This window comes from Lissotriton vulgaris, chromosome 12, assembly GCF_964263255.1.
Source record: "Lissotriton vulgaris chromosome 12, aLisVul1.2, whole genome shotgun sequence".
NCBI classification, from domain to species: domain Eukaryota; kingdom Metazoa; phylum Chordata; class Amphibia; order Caudata; family Salamandridae; genus Lissotriton; species Lissotriton vulgaris.
The window spans coordinates 105623556-105636954 of NC_141700.1; the positions used below are offsets into that span (position 1 = coordinate 105623556).

The 13399-nt window shown below is 42.4% G+C and overlaps 1 protein-coding gene across 1 annotated transcript in view; it reads right to left on the reverse strand.

The window, feature by feature from the left end:
• THBS3 (thrombospondin 3) overlaps nucleotides 1-13399 on the reverse strand; it is a 180156-nt gene that overhangs the window by 82459 nt on the left and 84298 nt on the right. The window contains exons 4-9 of the mRNA XM_086947390.1: nucleotides 12068-12170; nucleotides 4104-4130; nucleotides 2784-2866; nucleotides 1774-1825; nucleotides 1376-1524; nucleotides 461-601 (exon numbers count right to left, since the gene is read on the reverse strand). Coding sequence (XP_086803516.1) covers nucleotides 461-601; nucleotides 1376-1524; nucleotides 1774-1825; nucleotides 2784-2866; nucleotides 4104-4130; nucleotides 12068-12170 — 555 coding nt within the window. The remainder of the gene's footprint in view (nucleotides 1-460; nucleotides 602-1375; nucleotides 1525-1773; nucleotides 1826-2783; nucleotides 2867-4103; nucleotides 4131-12067; nucleotides 12171-13399) is intronic.

Genomic DNA, 13399 nt, shown 5'->3' on the forward strand with positions numbered 1-13399 from the left:
ACCCAGAAAACTTTATTACTTATACATTTCTAGATACACCTCCAGTATTCCCAGACTTTTCTTAGACACCTCCAGCACGTATATGAATTTCATTGCACACAAAATCACTCCATGATTTTCCCCGACACCAAGCACGCTCTCTAAATTTCCTACAACCATTGACATTTCAACAGCTCCCATCGTTTTTCTACACAGTTCAAGCACTCCTTGAATGTCATTCCCAACACCCTTCATGCTCCTTGAACTTCCCTAATAGATACAAATGAGCCTTTTCTGAATTTCCACCTTTAGGCAAAGCCAGTGGTTCCATAATTTACATTGCCATGGCACCTGAAGCATCCTTTTAATGCCTTCCTTCATAGATACCTTAAGCTCTCCATGATGTTCTTTTCCCTGGATACATCCAGCCAACACTAAATTCCCTATGCACCGGATAACCCCAGTACGTCCTGAGTTTCACCTGTTTGCTGGCTTTGGCGTATTCCACTCCGACCCCAGAGACGATGTTGCCCTTATAACCACGGGGACAGGGCTCGCAGCGGAAGCCAGGTGCTGTGTTTATGCACTTGGAGCCAGAGAAGCAGGGGTTCGCATAAGAGCACTGAAAGATAATAGTACAAACTGAAGATAACACATTTCTGATGTAGATCAACTTGAGGAAAGTTTCATTTTCCAGTTGAATGTAAGCATGAGGGAGATAAATTGTGAGAACACACATTTGTTCTAGAGAACATTTGGGTGCAGGCGAGGATGAAGAAGAGTGGAGAATATAGAAATCCAGACTCTTTGGAGAATTACAGTAGAGGTGAAAAAAAGGAAGTTGGCGGATACAAGAGCTCAGTGTGTTGTAGTATCCAGGGATCTTCTCAATTTGATTTTATTGGAGTTCGAGGATCTTGAAGTCTGTGAGCACGTCAATGTTTTAATGGAATACGGACCATCTTTCTTCATCATGGGGTTGGTGGTGTCAGTTTCCCCCATGGGCGAGGAGATATTAGGATCTAGAAGTGATGGCAGTTTGGGAAATGGGTAGGCACCAATCTAGTCAGTGTCTCCACATGGAACGCCACTGGGGATATCACATATTTTAAAGACAATACTGCTGTGTTTAATGAATCAAATAACAATTAGCAGAAAAAGAAACAGTAAAACAAGGATAAAGAAATTTGGTAAAAGATCAATTGTTAACAAAAATGTAGAACAGAATGGCTGTTGGCTACATCAGAAGTGCATGCACTTCCAGTAAAGAAACAATACAAACTTTCTCTCAATAAAAGTAAAAAGAAGAAAGGTTTCTATACTTTGAGTTTACTTGTAACATTAGAACGAAACCTCTTCTGTTTGAAGTACTTTTACTTGAGGTGAGGGCTCTTACTTCGTCAATGTCCATGCAGTGCGACCCATTGCCTTGAAAGCCCGGTGGACAGGGTCCGCAGCGATACCCAGGGTACTCGTAGGTTTCCATGCAGTCGACCCCTGGGAAGCAGGGGCTGGGCTTGCATCTGGAGCGATGCTCGTGGAATCCTAGAATATAAACAGTAAATATACCTGGCTGTCAGGGAAACTCTATTGCAGGGACTGAGAAAGTTAGTGTGGTGCTCAGAGGTGAAACAGCTCAAACACCTTCCAATATTGCTGTGATAACCTAGACAAATTGTTTTTGAAGATGTCTAGGCCCCAAAAATAAGTGCTGATGGTCTGCATTAGGAACAACTAATACAAATTAAGCAATGAGGTGGTAGAAGCAATTTAAGTTGTCATTTTAGTACTCACCACAAGCTTGGCACTCCATAATCGTGTTCCTGATGAGCGACATCTCCTTCACCTGAAGTGGTATAATGCACAGTCAGAATGCAGTTTTGCGGAGGTCCAATGACGACCATCAACAGTGCAAAAACAGGAATGCGGTGTGCAGCTATGCACTCATGAAGTGCAGCTAAGAGCACAAACTGGCAAAGCTGCATAAACAGTGCAATTCAAAAAAGATGTTTGTTTTAATGTTCAAATATCATTATGCTATAAACTCCTCTGTAATCAGGTCATTGATAACATCCTCCTTAGGCAATATCTACCAATGATGTACAACACTTGTGTTAGAAGGGCTACTGAATTTCATTATGCAATGAATCCCCCCTATAATTAGCCCATTAATAAGAGCCTCCATATGCACCATTGTGTTGTGATATACCACACTTGTGTTAGAAGAGCTACCAAACATCAGTTAGTGCAAGTGGAATCTCCGAAGGCCGCTACCTTCCTGTTTCCATTTAGGCTGCTGTTCCTTTTACATTTGGAAGGATAGGGATTGTTACCAGACAGTGAGGGCAAACTTTTCGGCCAAGTCTTAACCCCCTCGATGATATTGACGGAACAGTTCCGTCATGAGCGTCGGTTGGCCTGTGCTCATGACGGAACCGTTCCGTCATGAGCCCGTTGGCTCATTAGAACGTTCAGCACAGCGCTGTAATCTGCGCCGCGCTGAATGTATTAAGAGCAGTTTCAGTTTTTGAAGTACCAGGTCCCCAAGAAGCCACACCCACTTAAAAACCTGCCCACAAGTCCAAGCATGCTTAGTGCTGTTGGCCAAAACAACAGGACTGGCAGTAAGTCTCACTCCTGACATGGGGTAAGATTTTGCCGTAAGTTCATAAGAGCATATCAAGGCAGCACAAGTGCCACCACTTTTGCTTCACAGCGAGAGGGAGGGATCAATGTTTATAAAGTGATGGAGCTCCAGCGGAATGCCCCTTCGCTGCAAGGAATGTAACGGACAAGCCACTCACCTGGTCTCGGATGTCTTCTCTCAGTTCGTTCATCACCTGGCCTAACATAGCCAGCTGGGTCACCAGAGCTTTGGTTTGTGCACCTGAAAAGAAAAAACAGAGAGAAGTTCAAAAACCTTTCACTTGAGCCCTGCCCACAGGCCTGATTCTTCACTAGGGTGACCAGATAACTCCATGCCACTAAGTCACATCTAAACCAGCTTTGGCCTTTGATTTAACATACCAATGCATTCTAGGAGTTCTAGTCTCGGTTCATTTTAATTAACCCAATCGTACCAACACACCTGATAACAATGATAAGTAAAAGCAAAGTCCGGAATGGAAAAGCGGTGTCCCTGTGACATGTAGCTATCTGGTCACCATGTTCACTAACTCCCTTGCCTTCTGCAGATACATGCCTAACTTTGAAGAGAGCTCTCAGGCGCGTACCCCAGTAAATGAATACTCAACCTTTCACTCGTCAGTGCTTGCTAAAATAAACATTATTAGATTGAATGCTAGCTAGATCCAGGCTGAATTTCAATTATAACTGAGTAATCATATTCATCTTAGTAATTCCGCTTTACTCTTTGATGCAGAATTACAGATAACATGATTACTCCTGCTTGCGCGAGAAGCCGTTCCCGCTCTCTATTCTTGTTCTGCTGCATTTAGTACTATTTCTTAGCGCAAAATGATTCCTGGCGTACCTTTTGGATGCAAGGGTGCAATTTGCACTAAGAAAATAGAGATACATTCCAGGAGTATGTTCGGAGAAATCCTACCCCAAGAGCACATTTAGCACTATTTCTTAGCGGTAGAGGCGTTCTCGCGCCCAATTTGGAAGTGGGAATACTTTTGTGCTGCGAAAACAGTGCTAAATGGCAGGAGTAAGCTGGGAGAAAATCGTACTTCAGGAGCACATTTAGAGGCTCCTCGCACCCGCTATTCGTGTTCTGTTGCATTCAGCGCTATTCTTAGCATAAAACGCATGCTCGCACCCATTTTGGAAACAAATGGGGCATTTTTGCGCTAAAAAAAAGTGCTCAATGCAGAATTACACTTCTGGTGTAATTATGCATAATCTTACGGCATTCTTGGGTAATTCCATGTTATTACACTACACTGAATTAATTTAATTACGCCCACTCCTAATACTAATACCTATTACTAATAATAAGGAATAAGGATTGACAGATGAATATGCGTCGGTGGGACATGATGTTGGAAGTCCATGGCTTTGTGGGAGATGTAGCCTTCCAATGTTTGAGTTGAAGACATGTGACTAATGTCAAACACAAACTTACACCGGCCGGAGCACAGGATCTGGGTGGAACTCACCTAAGATGGTGTTCACCATTCCATTAACTGGAAGGAAAGAAAAAAAAGAGGCAGGTCACACAACTGAGCTACTGATGGCAGCCCTAATGTTTCAGCTGGTGACGGAAAAAGGAAACAACATTAAATCGACAAATCAATACACACACACTGCATCCAGGAGGGCATGCATAACACAGAGTGCACAGCAAGGGTGAAGGTAGCATTACCTGGGTCTCTAGATGCACAGCGGCGGCTCCATCCCAATGGAGGAGGACTGTTGCCCCACTGCCTGGCTCAGAACCAGTAAATGAAAAATAAAACGATGCTCTACCATCATCTTATTTTTAATTTGCTGGCTGTGAGCCAGCACTGTAGTGAGGGGCGGGGCTGAGGCATGGGAGGAGGGAGGAGGAGTGCTATGTGCACTCCCTAAGTGAGCATGTATTTGGCCGGTCGTCTCAGGCCTGCCAAAACACACATGCGCACCTAGGTTTCTCCAGGCTGGCTGTATGGAGCAGCTGGGCTGGAGAAACCCAACAGACTGCCTGGCCTGAGCGGAGTGTTTTTCCAGCCCGCTCAGGCCAATCCCTGCGCAAAATAGGAGTCTGTCCCAGGGGCTGCTGGGACCAGGAAGTGGAGGGAAGTCGTGACACGGGTGGCAGCTTGCGGCTTCAGGTAAGTTTAAAAAAAATTATTATCAACATATATTAATACCAGCCCCCCCGCGACCTCTCCCATGGTCCTTCCACCCGCTTCTACAGACGTTTGACCTCTATCATTTCTGCAGCACCCTGAAGGGCCATATGTGTTTTAGGGCCCTGTAACGAGGGTTCTAACTTGGTCGGCTGTACCAACAGTATTTAAAAACAAACATCTAAATGGCTCTCTACTGATTCCTGTGGTAATGTCATTATTATTAAAGCAAAAACAGAGGTTTAGTCCTTTTCAAGGTGTGCAAGAAACCTTAATGATACAAGTCGCTAATGCAGTTCCTGTTATTTTTCACACGCTTTACTTCATTTTCCAAGAAGCATTTCAATTTCCCAGATGTGTTCTTCATGCAACATCTGCTTGTTTTTGGATGAGTTCCGGAGGTGAATGGGAGCCCCTGACGGGGCACGATTGGTAGCTCTTGAGTTCAGGCTGAGCGCAGTTGAATTCGCCTGGCGCCTGCCATTGTGTAATAACGAGGCTTAGATTACACGCTCATCCAATTCTTTGCCTCTCTGCCAAGTGTGCCGCGCAGTGGTCCCCTATGTGCCAACTGTAATTACAATTCTATGGGAAAGTGTGTCCAGTGGTGCACAGCTGGTGATATGTTGACAATGCCAAAATACAGCACTTGTGAGAACGAGAGAGAAAGCGGTGAACTCAACAAAAGGAAGCATACACAGCCAGAGACAGGCCAAGCTCAAAGGACAACTGGGCTAAATCCAGCAACAATGCTCAAGAACTGGAAACTGAAATTAGCAGCACTTATTCTAGCAGCTGCTGCCTTTAATGCGGTATGCTTAGATGTGCAATTCAATATACAGCTACTTCAATTCAGAAGGACTCAATTCAATGACTTTAAATGACAGATGCGTGACTGTGGGAACAGGTACCTCCTATGGTAAGGGGTGCCATAGGGTAGCCTTGTTAGGTTACCTATGGCCACTCAAATACGCACTTTTAAGCGTGCATTTTACTAAAAGTGCAGAGGCATGAACAAATCACTGCAACTCAGTTTGATCTACACCAGCTCCCAGTACAGCATCATATACAATCCAAGGCATGAAGTATCCTGGCCTGGAGAAGACTGTAAACCTGCAAGTCATGCATAACCGCTGCAAACATTTGTTCTCTTCATTTAGAAATATTTCTATATGTCTCAGCTACAGAATGCTATTCCTTTTATTCCTATCTCTCATGCCTGGTAGTGAAAAAAGTCTAGGGGTCCTGGTCACGAAGTTAAATTCAATCACTACTGAATGTACCTTTTTTAGTTCAAGCCTAAGGGCAGCGTGCATGCGCTGTTCGCTCTGCAAAGCATACTGTATTGGGGTATGCACTGGAAGCCCCTCCCTCTCTCCGCCCATATTTGTCATTGGCTTGTGTTATTGTCCTTCATAAATGCTGGCTTTTGATTCGTAAGTTGGCATGTCAGTCCCTCCTTGGTACAACCTTGTCTGCATTTGTTACCTCCCATAAAGACTGAACCTTTAACTTTGCTTGTTACACGGTCTGCATTATATGTGGGGGAGCACGATTTTGATTATTGTCTCATGGGGACAAACGATGGTGGCTGCTTTTTTGTATTTGCAGCGGGCCCACCGGTTTTCGTATAGAGCGCTATGCCTCTCTAACTTTAAAAGCGGCTGCCCCCTACCCCCACAGCACTCACACCACAATGGCAAAGCCTTTTTAAATGTATTTATACATTTTTAGTAGACTGCTGCGTCCGCTTCAGGGACACTGAGCATTTTCAAATGTTTTTTATTTTTTAAACTGCATGCTGAGCGCGGCGTCCACTTGAGGGACACCGTACTCTTTTTCTTTTTAACTTTATTGGTGAGCGCGGCGCCCGCTTCACGTCCACACCGCACTCTAGGCCTTGGTCTTGCTTTTGCTAAAGTATGACCTATTGAAATTGTAAATGACCATGCCTTTTAATATTATAAAAGGCATTGCCATTTACAATGCCAATAGCTAAAAATCTCACTATTGCGAGACCTATTGTATTGTAAATGCTTGTTATTCCTACCGGAAGTTCACATGAGGATTTCTGGCAGGAGTATATACATTCACTACTGCATATTTCTCTCGCCATAAGCATGGCGAAATCCGCAATAGAAAATCTCATTCAGTGGATGGGAAGTATACATGTCAAGGCCTGTTTTGTTTCCAAAGTTAAGGAACACTTAAAAAACATGCACATCTGTGGGAATTCTCCTGCGCCTCTCTTTCTCCTTTACACAATGGAAATGGTCAGACATTTACCACATCCAAGCGCTGGAGTAAGTCTCTGGAAAAGTGGAATAAATCAACCCCAGATTTAGTGGAGGTGTAAAGGAAGGACGTTCTCCACAAGTGAAAATGTTTTCCACAGGGAAGAAAGTGCATTTGCATTGGAGGCTCCAGTCTCCACATTCAGGGTCCTTCACCATTGCGAATTCTGCACAGGGGGAATAAGAAAATGTCACATGACATTCCACGACTTAAGCCTAAAAACCTGCGCCTGGCGCAGGATTCCAGACTTACTTCTGGGAATGTTTGTGAATTGAAATAAAAAGGAAAATTATGCTCAGGAGAGGCATAAATTTCTACCCATACTTTTCCGTTTAATTAATCGTGAATAAAACCCTAGGAATCTGGCTGCACTGGAAACTGCTCACAGAACCGCAAACACACGTGTATGTCTCACTTTGTAGCTTAAAGCAGACGCCGTATCTGCTGATCTCACTTTTAGGTCAGGCAAAGAAAATGTAAAGTATCTTGGATTCTTTTGGAAAACCACGCTCATCTGCAGAAAACTCAGACCTCTGTGGTCTGGAGAGAAGCCCTGGCAATCTATGTGCAAAACCCACAAAGAGCAGGCGAAGAGTTTTGGAAAAAATATCAGCCAAGAAAAAGTGCATAATGTAATAATGTACTACAAAAACTCACCCAACCCACTTTACTTTCATTAAACAATCAACAGCCCCTGATCACACATTAAAGTGTAAGGAGATATGTTATGATTTGTTACGCCACAGAGTATTTATATTGCACTTCCAGGTGCCTCATTGCGCTGTTTGGTGTTGGTGTCCTGGTGAAGGTTTCTGCAAATAAATGAAGTTGCTCAGGTTAAGCGGCCTCAAATCATGTCTGTGTATTCTAAGAACGTATTAATGTATTAAAACTAGTCTAGATAACATGTCTTGATATGGGAATATTTATGACTGTAGGGCAAACAAACTGCAAGAGGATTGGAACACAGAAACAGGGCTTTTTGGAAGCAGAGGGCACACCTTTAATGGAGGCGTAAGACCTTGGGACTTTAAGCTAGGTAAAGTACTATTCAGAACCAGTGAGCAATTAGAGTACGTCCCCAACTGAGATAGACAACCCATGTATCCCCACGTCTAAAGAAAAGATGTGGCCACTCAGTTAATATGTATACAAATGGGTGTGGGGAAAGAATTCCCAGTGCCTGAAGGGTAGAGAGGATCCTAGGTTGGAGTATAACCTCCCATGTCAGAGTATTAAACCACAAAAAATACTCCAGTAGACCAGCATGTGGTCAGAGAAAAGAGTACCTAACTATGAAGAGGGATGTATCTTGTGTGCGGATATATGTCTAGCTCCACCGTAAGGTGAGAAAGGAAGCAATTCCTTTTCGTTTAGTTACCCTCGCACACCCTAGTGGTGTCATGCTTCATCATCGGGTCACCCTGACGCCTACAAGTCGGGGTGGACTCAACCACAGTGTTGGCAGCTCTTGTGATAAATGAAGACTAGGGGGAGTAAAGATAAAAAACCTCAAACAGACCCCTGGTTTCCCTGTATTCTTGTGTCAGTCAGGGTTGTTAAAAATACTTAAAAGTCTGGCCAATGGAAGTATTATGGTCCTATGACCCTATTGCCAACATGTTTCAGTCCTGAGTCAGCCGTGAAGGTCCTGGACTGTCTTCAGAGCAAGGGTCATCCACCCTGGGAAAACAGAGAGAGGGGAGTCCCAATCCTGTCAGTAAAATAAGGGCAGAGTAGCTGCTTCTTATGTGAGTGTAATAGATAATTTATCTGTCATGCTTGATTCTCCTTCTGTGAAGTACAAAAAAACAGAGACAGATACTACACAACATTAGATGAGCACATTTCATTTCGGTAATTCCGTAATGTAACTTCCCATTTTTGTGTGTTGGCTGAGACCAAACATTAATTTGATGCCAGGTGAGTGGGCAAATAAATGTTCTCAATCTCAACCAACTTGTGCCACTCATATCTCTATCTGTAACACAAATATGCCATGTGGCAGATAATTGTGTGGTGGCGATTTTGCTCGCATACTGACACTATCTGCATGCAGTGCGTGTACCTTCCATAGTGTAAATACCGCGTGTTATTCTCTACAAACTAGACTCAGCCGGTGAACAATTTTGCATGGACAGATAGCTTCACCACGGCACCCCAAACATTACCACCCACAAATGCACAGGAAAGGCTGGAGCCAGAGGCTAGGGGCAAGTGAGACCCAAAGCTATGAGCTACACTTCTACCAATGAACAGTGGTTCAAAAGGTCTACACACACATTATGATACAAACTGCAGAGATAAACGCAAAATATCTCAAATCCTAATGGGATTGTGCGGCTAGTCGCAAGTTGGATAGTCACTCCAAAGTGTGAGTTTATTTTTAAGTGGGATTTTGGGTTTGAAAAAAAAAATGAATGATGCCCACGCTATGGGTGTTTTCTCTCAGGAAGGTGGGGTTATTAATAATTTTTTTCTGCCCCTTACCTCCAGGTTTTTGCTGCCAGTGAGAAACAGAAAGAAGGACATCACATCATCTACCCTAAATAAAGTGTGCAGTGCAATGCTGTTCCTCTGCTGTCTACTACTCTGTTGAGCCATTGGAGGATGCTTTTCGTCGTAAAAGCCAACAAGGGCTCTGGAGACGAAAAGCTTAGAGTTTGCCATTCTCTAAATGAGCAAGGCGGTCTGAGAGTTTGGTGTACTCTGTCATGTTTGTGACAGAGTACCCTGTCCACAATCTGTAAATCATCCACTAAGTGTACATGGAAAACCCTACACTCATTCAAGACCATACCTACAAGCAATGTTCACGGGTATGCTCGCATGAAGTACAGCCCCACAGGCAATCCCGCAACTGCAGACAATATTTGCACCAAAGCACTTTGATTTCAAGTAATTGGTTCACATGAACTATGCACTTTACATATTGGTAACCTCAGTTGAACTGTAGTGTGGGATCCCTAGAGAAAATGTTTCAGTTGGTCTAGTGGGAATTCTTCTATAATTCTTACAGCAATTCAAACTGAACAATTATAAAAAAATATAAACTTATTAGAATTGTTCTTGTACTCCATGCTTAATTAGAGCCGGTGAGTTCCAGTGCTTGGCACCGGCACTTAATTGCCTGAAATTGCACTTATGACAGCTGCCACATGGTGGTGCTGTTTGTGTAATGTAACGGTGAGCAGAAAAACAGTTGTTTGTTAATTCAGTATACATCAACAACAACTAATACCTGCCACCCAAGACATTCTTAAAGCGTTGTCGGCCTCAAACAGTCTGAATTGTCACACTTCAGTGTGATGGTTAGAAGTTGTGGAAGTACAGTCGCAATGTGTTGTGCAACCTGCAGTGGCCTCCCTACGATGGCTCCAACACGTTTTTTTTTTTTTACAAATTAAGCACTGCTTGTACTCTTGCTCATGTTGGATTTTGGACTACCCTAACTAACTACAGGACCACACTGTAGCCTTGCCCAGGAAGATGTACGTGTTTGTGCTGATTACAAAACCTATTTAAAATATTAGCCCAATGTAGTCAACTGGGCACATATTCCACTGTCTGCAACCCAAGGCTTACTAGCTTGGGGTAGCAGTTTAGGATAACTTTGAGAAATAATAGGCATTGTGGTCTGAATCAAATCAACCGAGGATCCTATCAGTTTCAACTGGCCTGTTTTGGGTATATTGAAGCGCAACTCCACAGCCACAATGGCTTATTAGGCTATGAAATGTTTATTTTAACTAAGCAATGTTGGTGAAATCACTTAATCTCTCTTTGCACTGGTTGGTTTATATGCCATACAGTTGGAACACCTAGAGGTGACTCCGTTCACAGCATACACCAGTGGTTCTTAACGTTTTGTCTTCGTGGACCCCCACTGAATCACTGCTGGAAGCCAGAGACCCCACCAAATCAACTTCTTGGATTTGAGCATCAAAACAATAAAAAAATGCAGAAAGAAGTATACCTCTAACAAATACACAAACAACAAATAAGCAAAAATCGAAATTTTTATCAGAACGTTGGAGTATTTTAAAATGTATTTTTATTTTTAAAAGAATGAAGAGATACGTTGGGGCGAGCATATCATTTTAACTTTCTTACTCCAAATGTATGCTGACTTTTTGCCCGATTATACCATTGCTTTAATTGAGGACACCAATCGCCCATACTGTATTCCTCTTGTACTTGTGCTGCTCCCACAAATCAAGATACGGATGCCAACCTAATTTGAAATTCCTTCACATGTACTTTGGCTCTTTTCTGTATTTATACTTTATTAATCTGCTAATATTATTTAATTTTCTAAACAGTTGTGTTGTCCCTGAGAGGACTCTGTGTGAGAACCACTGCACTACACGATACAACTGAATCGCCATAAAACGTCATTTATTAATAAAAGTATATCAATCTTCCTAGGTTACATTTAAGAGATGTTGTCTTGCATGTCATCAAGAGCCCCACTCATCTTAAAACCCTAAATCTGCTCACCAAGCCTGGTGTCTGAGTAAGCCCTGGAAGGAGTGTGACATCAAGTTACATTTGATGCATCTTTAAAAGCAAGAAGCTCTTGACATTGGAGAAACACTCAAAATCTGAAACTTTAAGAGTGAAATAATTTTCTATCACTGCTATCATAAGCTTAGATGTACCCCATTACTATGGTGCAGATGGCAACTAATGTTGAGGGTGTACATTGAAATAATTGCCCAGTCTTTTCTTAAAGTCGACTATACTGAGACTGAGACAAAAACTTAAACGTTCTGATTTTGCTAAATAAGTTAACTGAGGGAGATAAATCGCTTTGACAAGGAATGTGCACAGTGCTCAAGTGGGGTCACTAAGAGAATAACTTGGGCATCTGGTTCTGCAATTGACAACTTTAACACAGGCCAACATGCCTACAGCTAGTAGACATCATGGCCTGTTCAGTCCATTCCCCTGTAATATGTGATCTTTAGGTGCCGGCGCAAATCATATGCAATTACCTGTGTTTTGAATGGATTCGTCATCCTGAAACGGACATTCACTTAGGGCGCCCACTCTGGCCATTGACCCACCAAGTACCAGCTTCATCGACTCCATGGAGCCCTGGCAAAAGGAAAAATGACAAACCTAAATGAGGGCTGCCCGCGAGCCATGTTACATCGAACACAACAAACTCCAAAAGGATGTACTCATTTGTATATAACTCAGGTGGAGATAATGAAGACGGTTCATACTGAATAATACAGTGATGAAGAAGTGATGTCGTAGACCCATACAAAAGAAAAATGCTATGTATTTTACATTGACAAATATGAAAAAAAAATTGTTTTGAATACCAAAATTTGTAAAATCCACAACAAATGCCCTGAATCTACTATTAACACTAACCTTACAACTACCCAATCTCTAAACTTGATCTTTAAAATATCCCTAAACCCTAAGAAGACTTAACTCTGCCACCTACAGAAGCCACAACTATACACCTTATCCTAAACCTAAAGTTAGCTATAACCATACCTGCAACCAGTGCCTTAGCCACATGTCTAACCCCAGAGCCTACATTCAACATAAGGTAAGCCTAAGGATTAACAATCTCAACCTTTCTCTACTACAACACAAACCCTCACTTGAACCTTGAACTTAAACATGAAAATAGAGTATCTTACCTTAACCTAACTAGATTATGCCTACCCATAAATACCACTGCTTCTAACACAAAACCAAACCACAAACCTACGGATTAACATGACTATAACTAAATAACACTGCTTCTTACACCAAACCACAAACATACAGATTAACAGGACTATGACAGCAATCCTAGCAACATCCACAGCTCTAGAAACCACAAAATCTGAATCTTAAATGGCACTCTAAAAAGGTTTATGCTCCACAACTACATTCGCACATTGATGCTTACACCAGATGCACTAGCACTTTAGAGAAATTCCCAAATGAAACTTCTCCCAAACAGTAAACCCAAAGCAGATCACAATCCTACCCGTAATTTCATCCTCAACCAAACTGGAGTAGTAACCACAACCGTAACCACTACAGTTAGAATAGTGACACCCCTAACTGTATTAATGCTATACCATTTTCAAATAAACAAGTTTAAGCTATTGGCATTGTAAATAACAATGCCTTTTATTTATGTTTTTAAAAAGAAAACAAAAATAAAAGGCATTGTTATTTGCAATGTCAATAGCTCAAACGCGAGACCTATTGCATTGCAAATGCTTGTTTTCTATAGTCGCTCTAGTTCTGTCTGCAAGACGTATTGTTGCCAAGTCTTTAACATATACATGGAGCGGACTGCCTATATCTCTCCT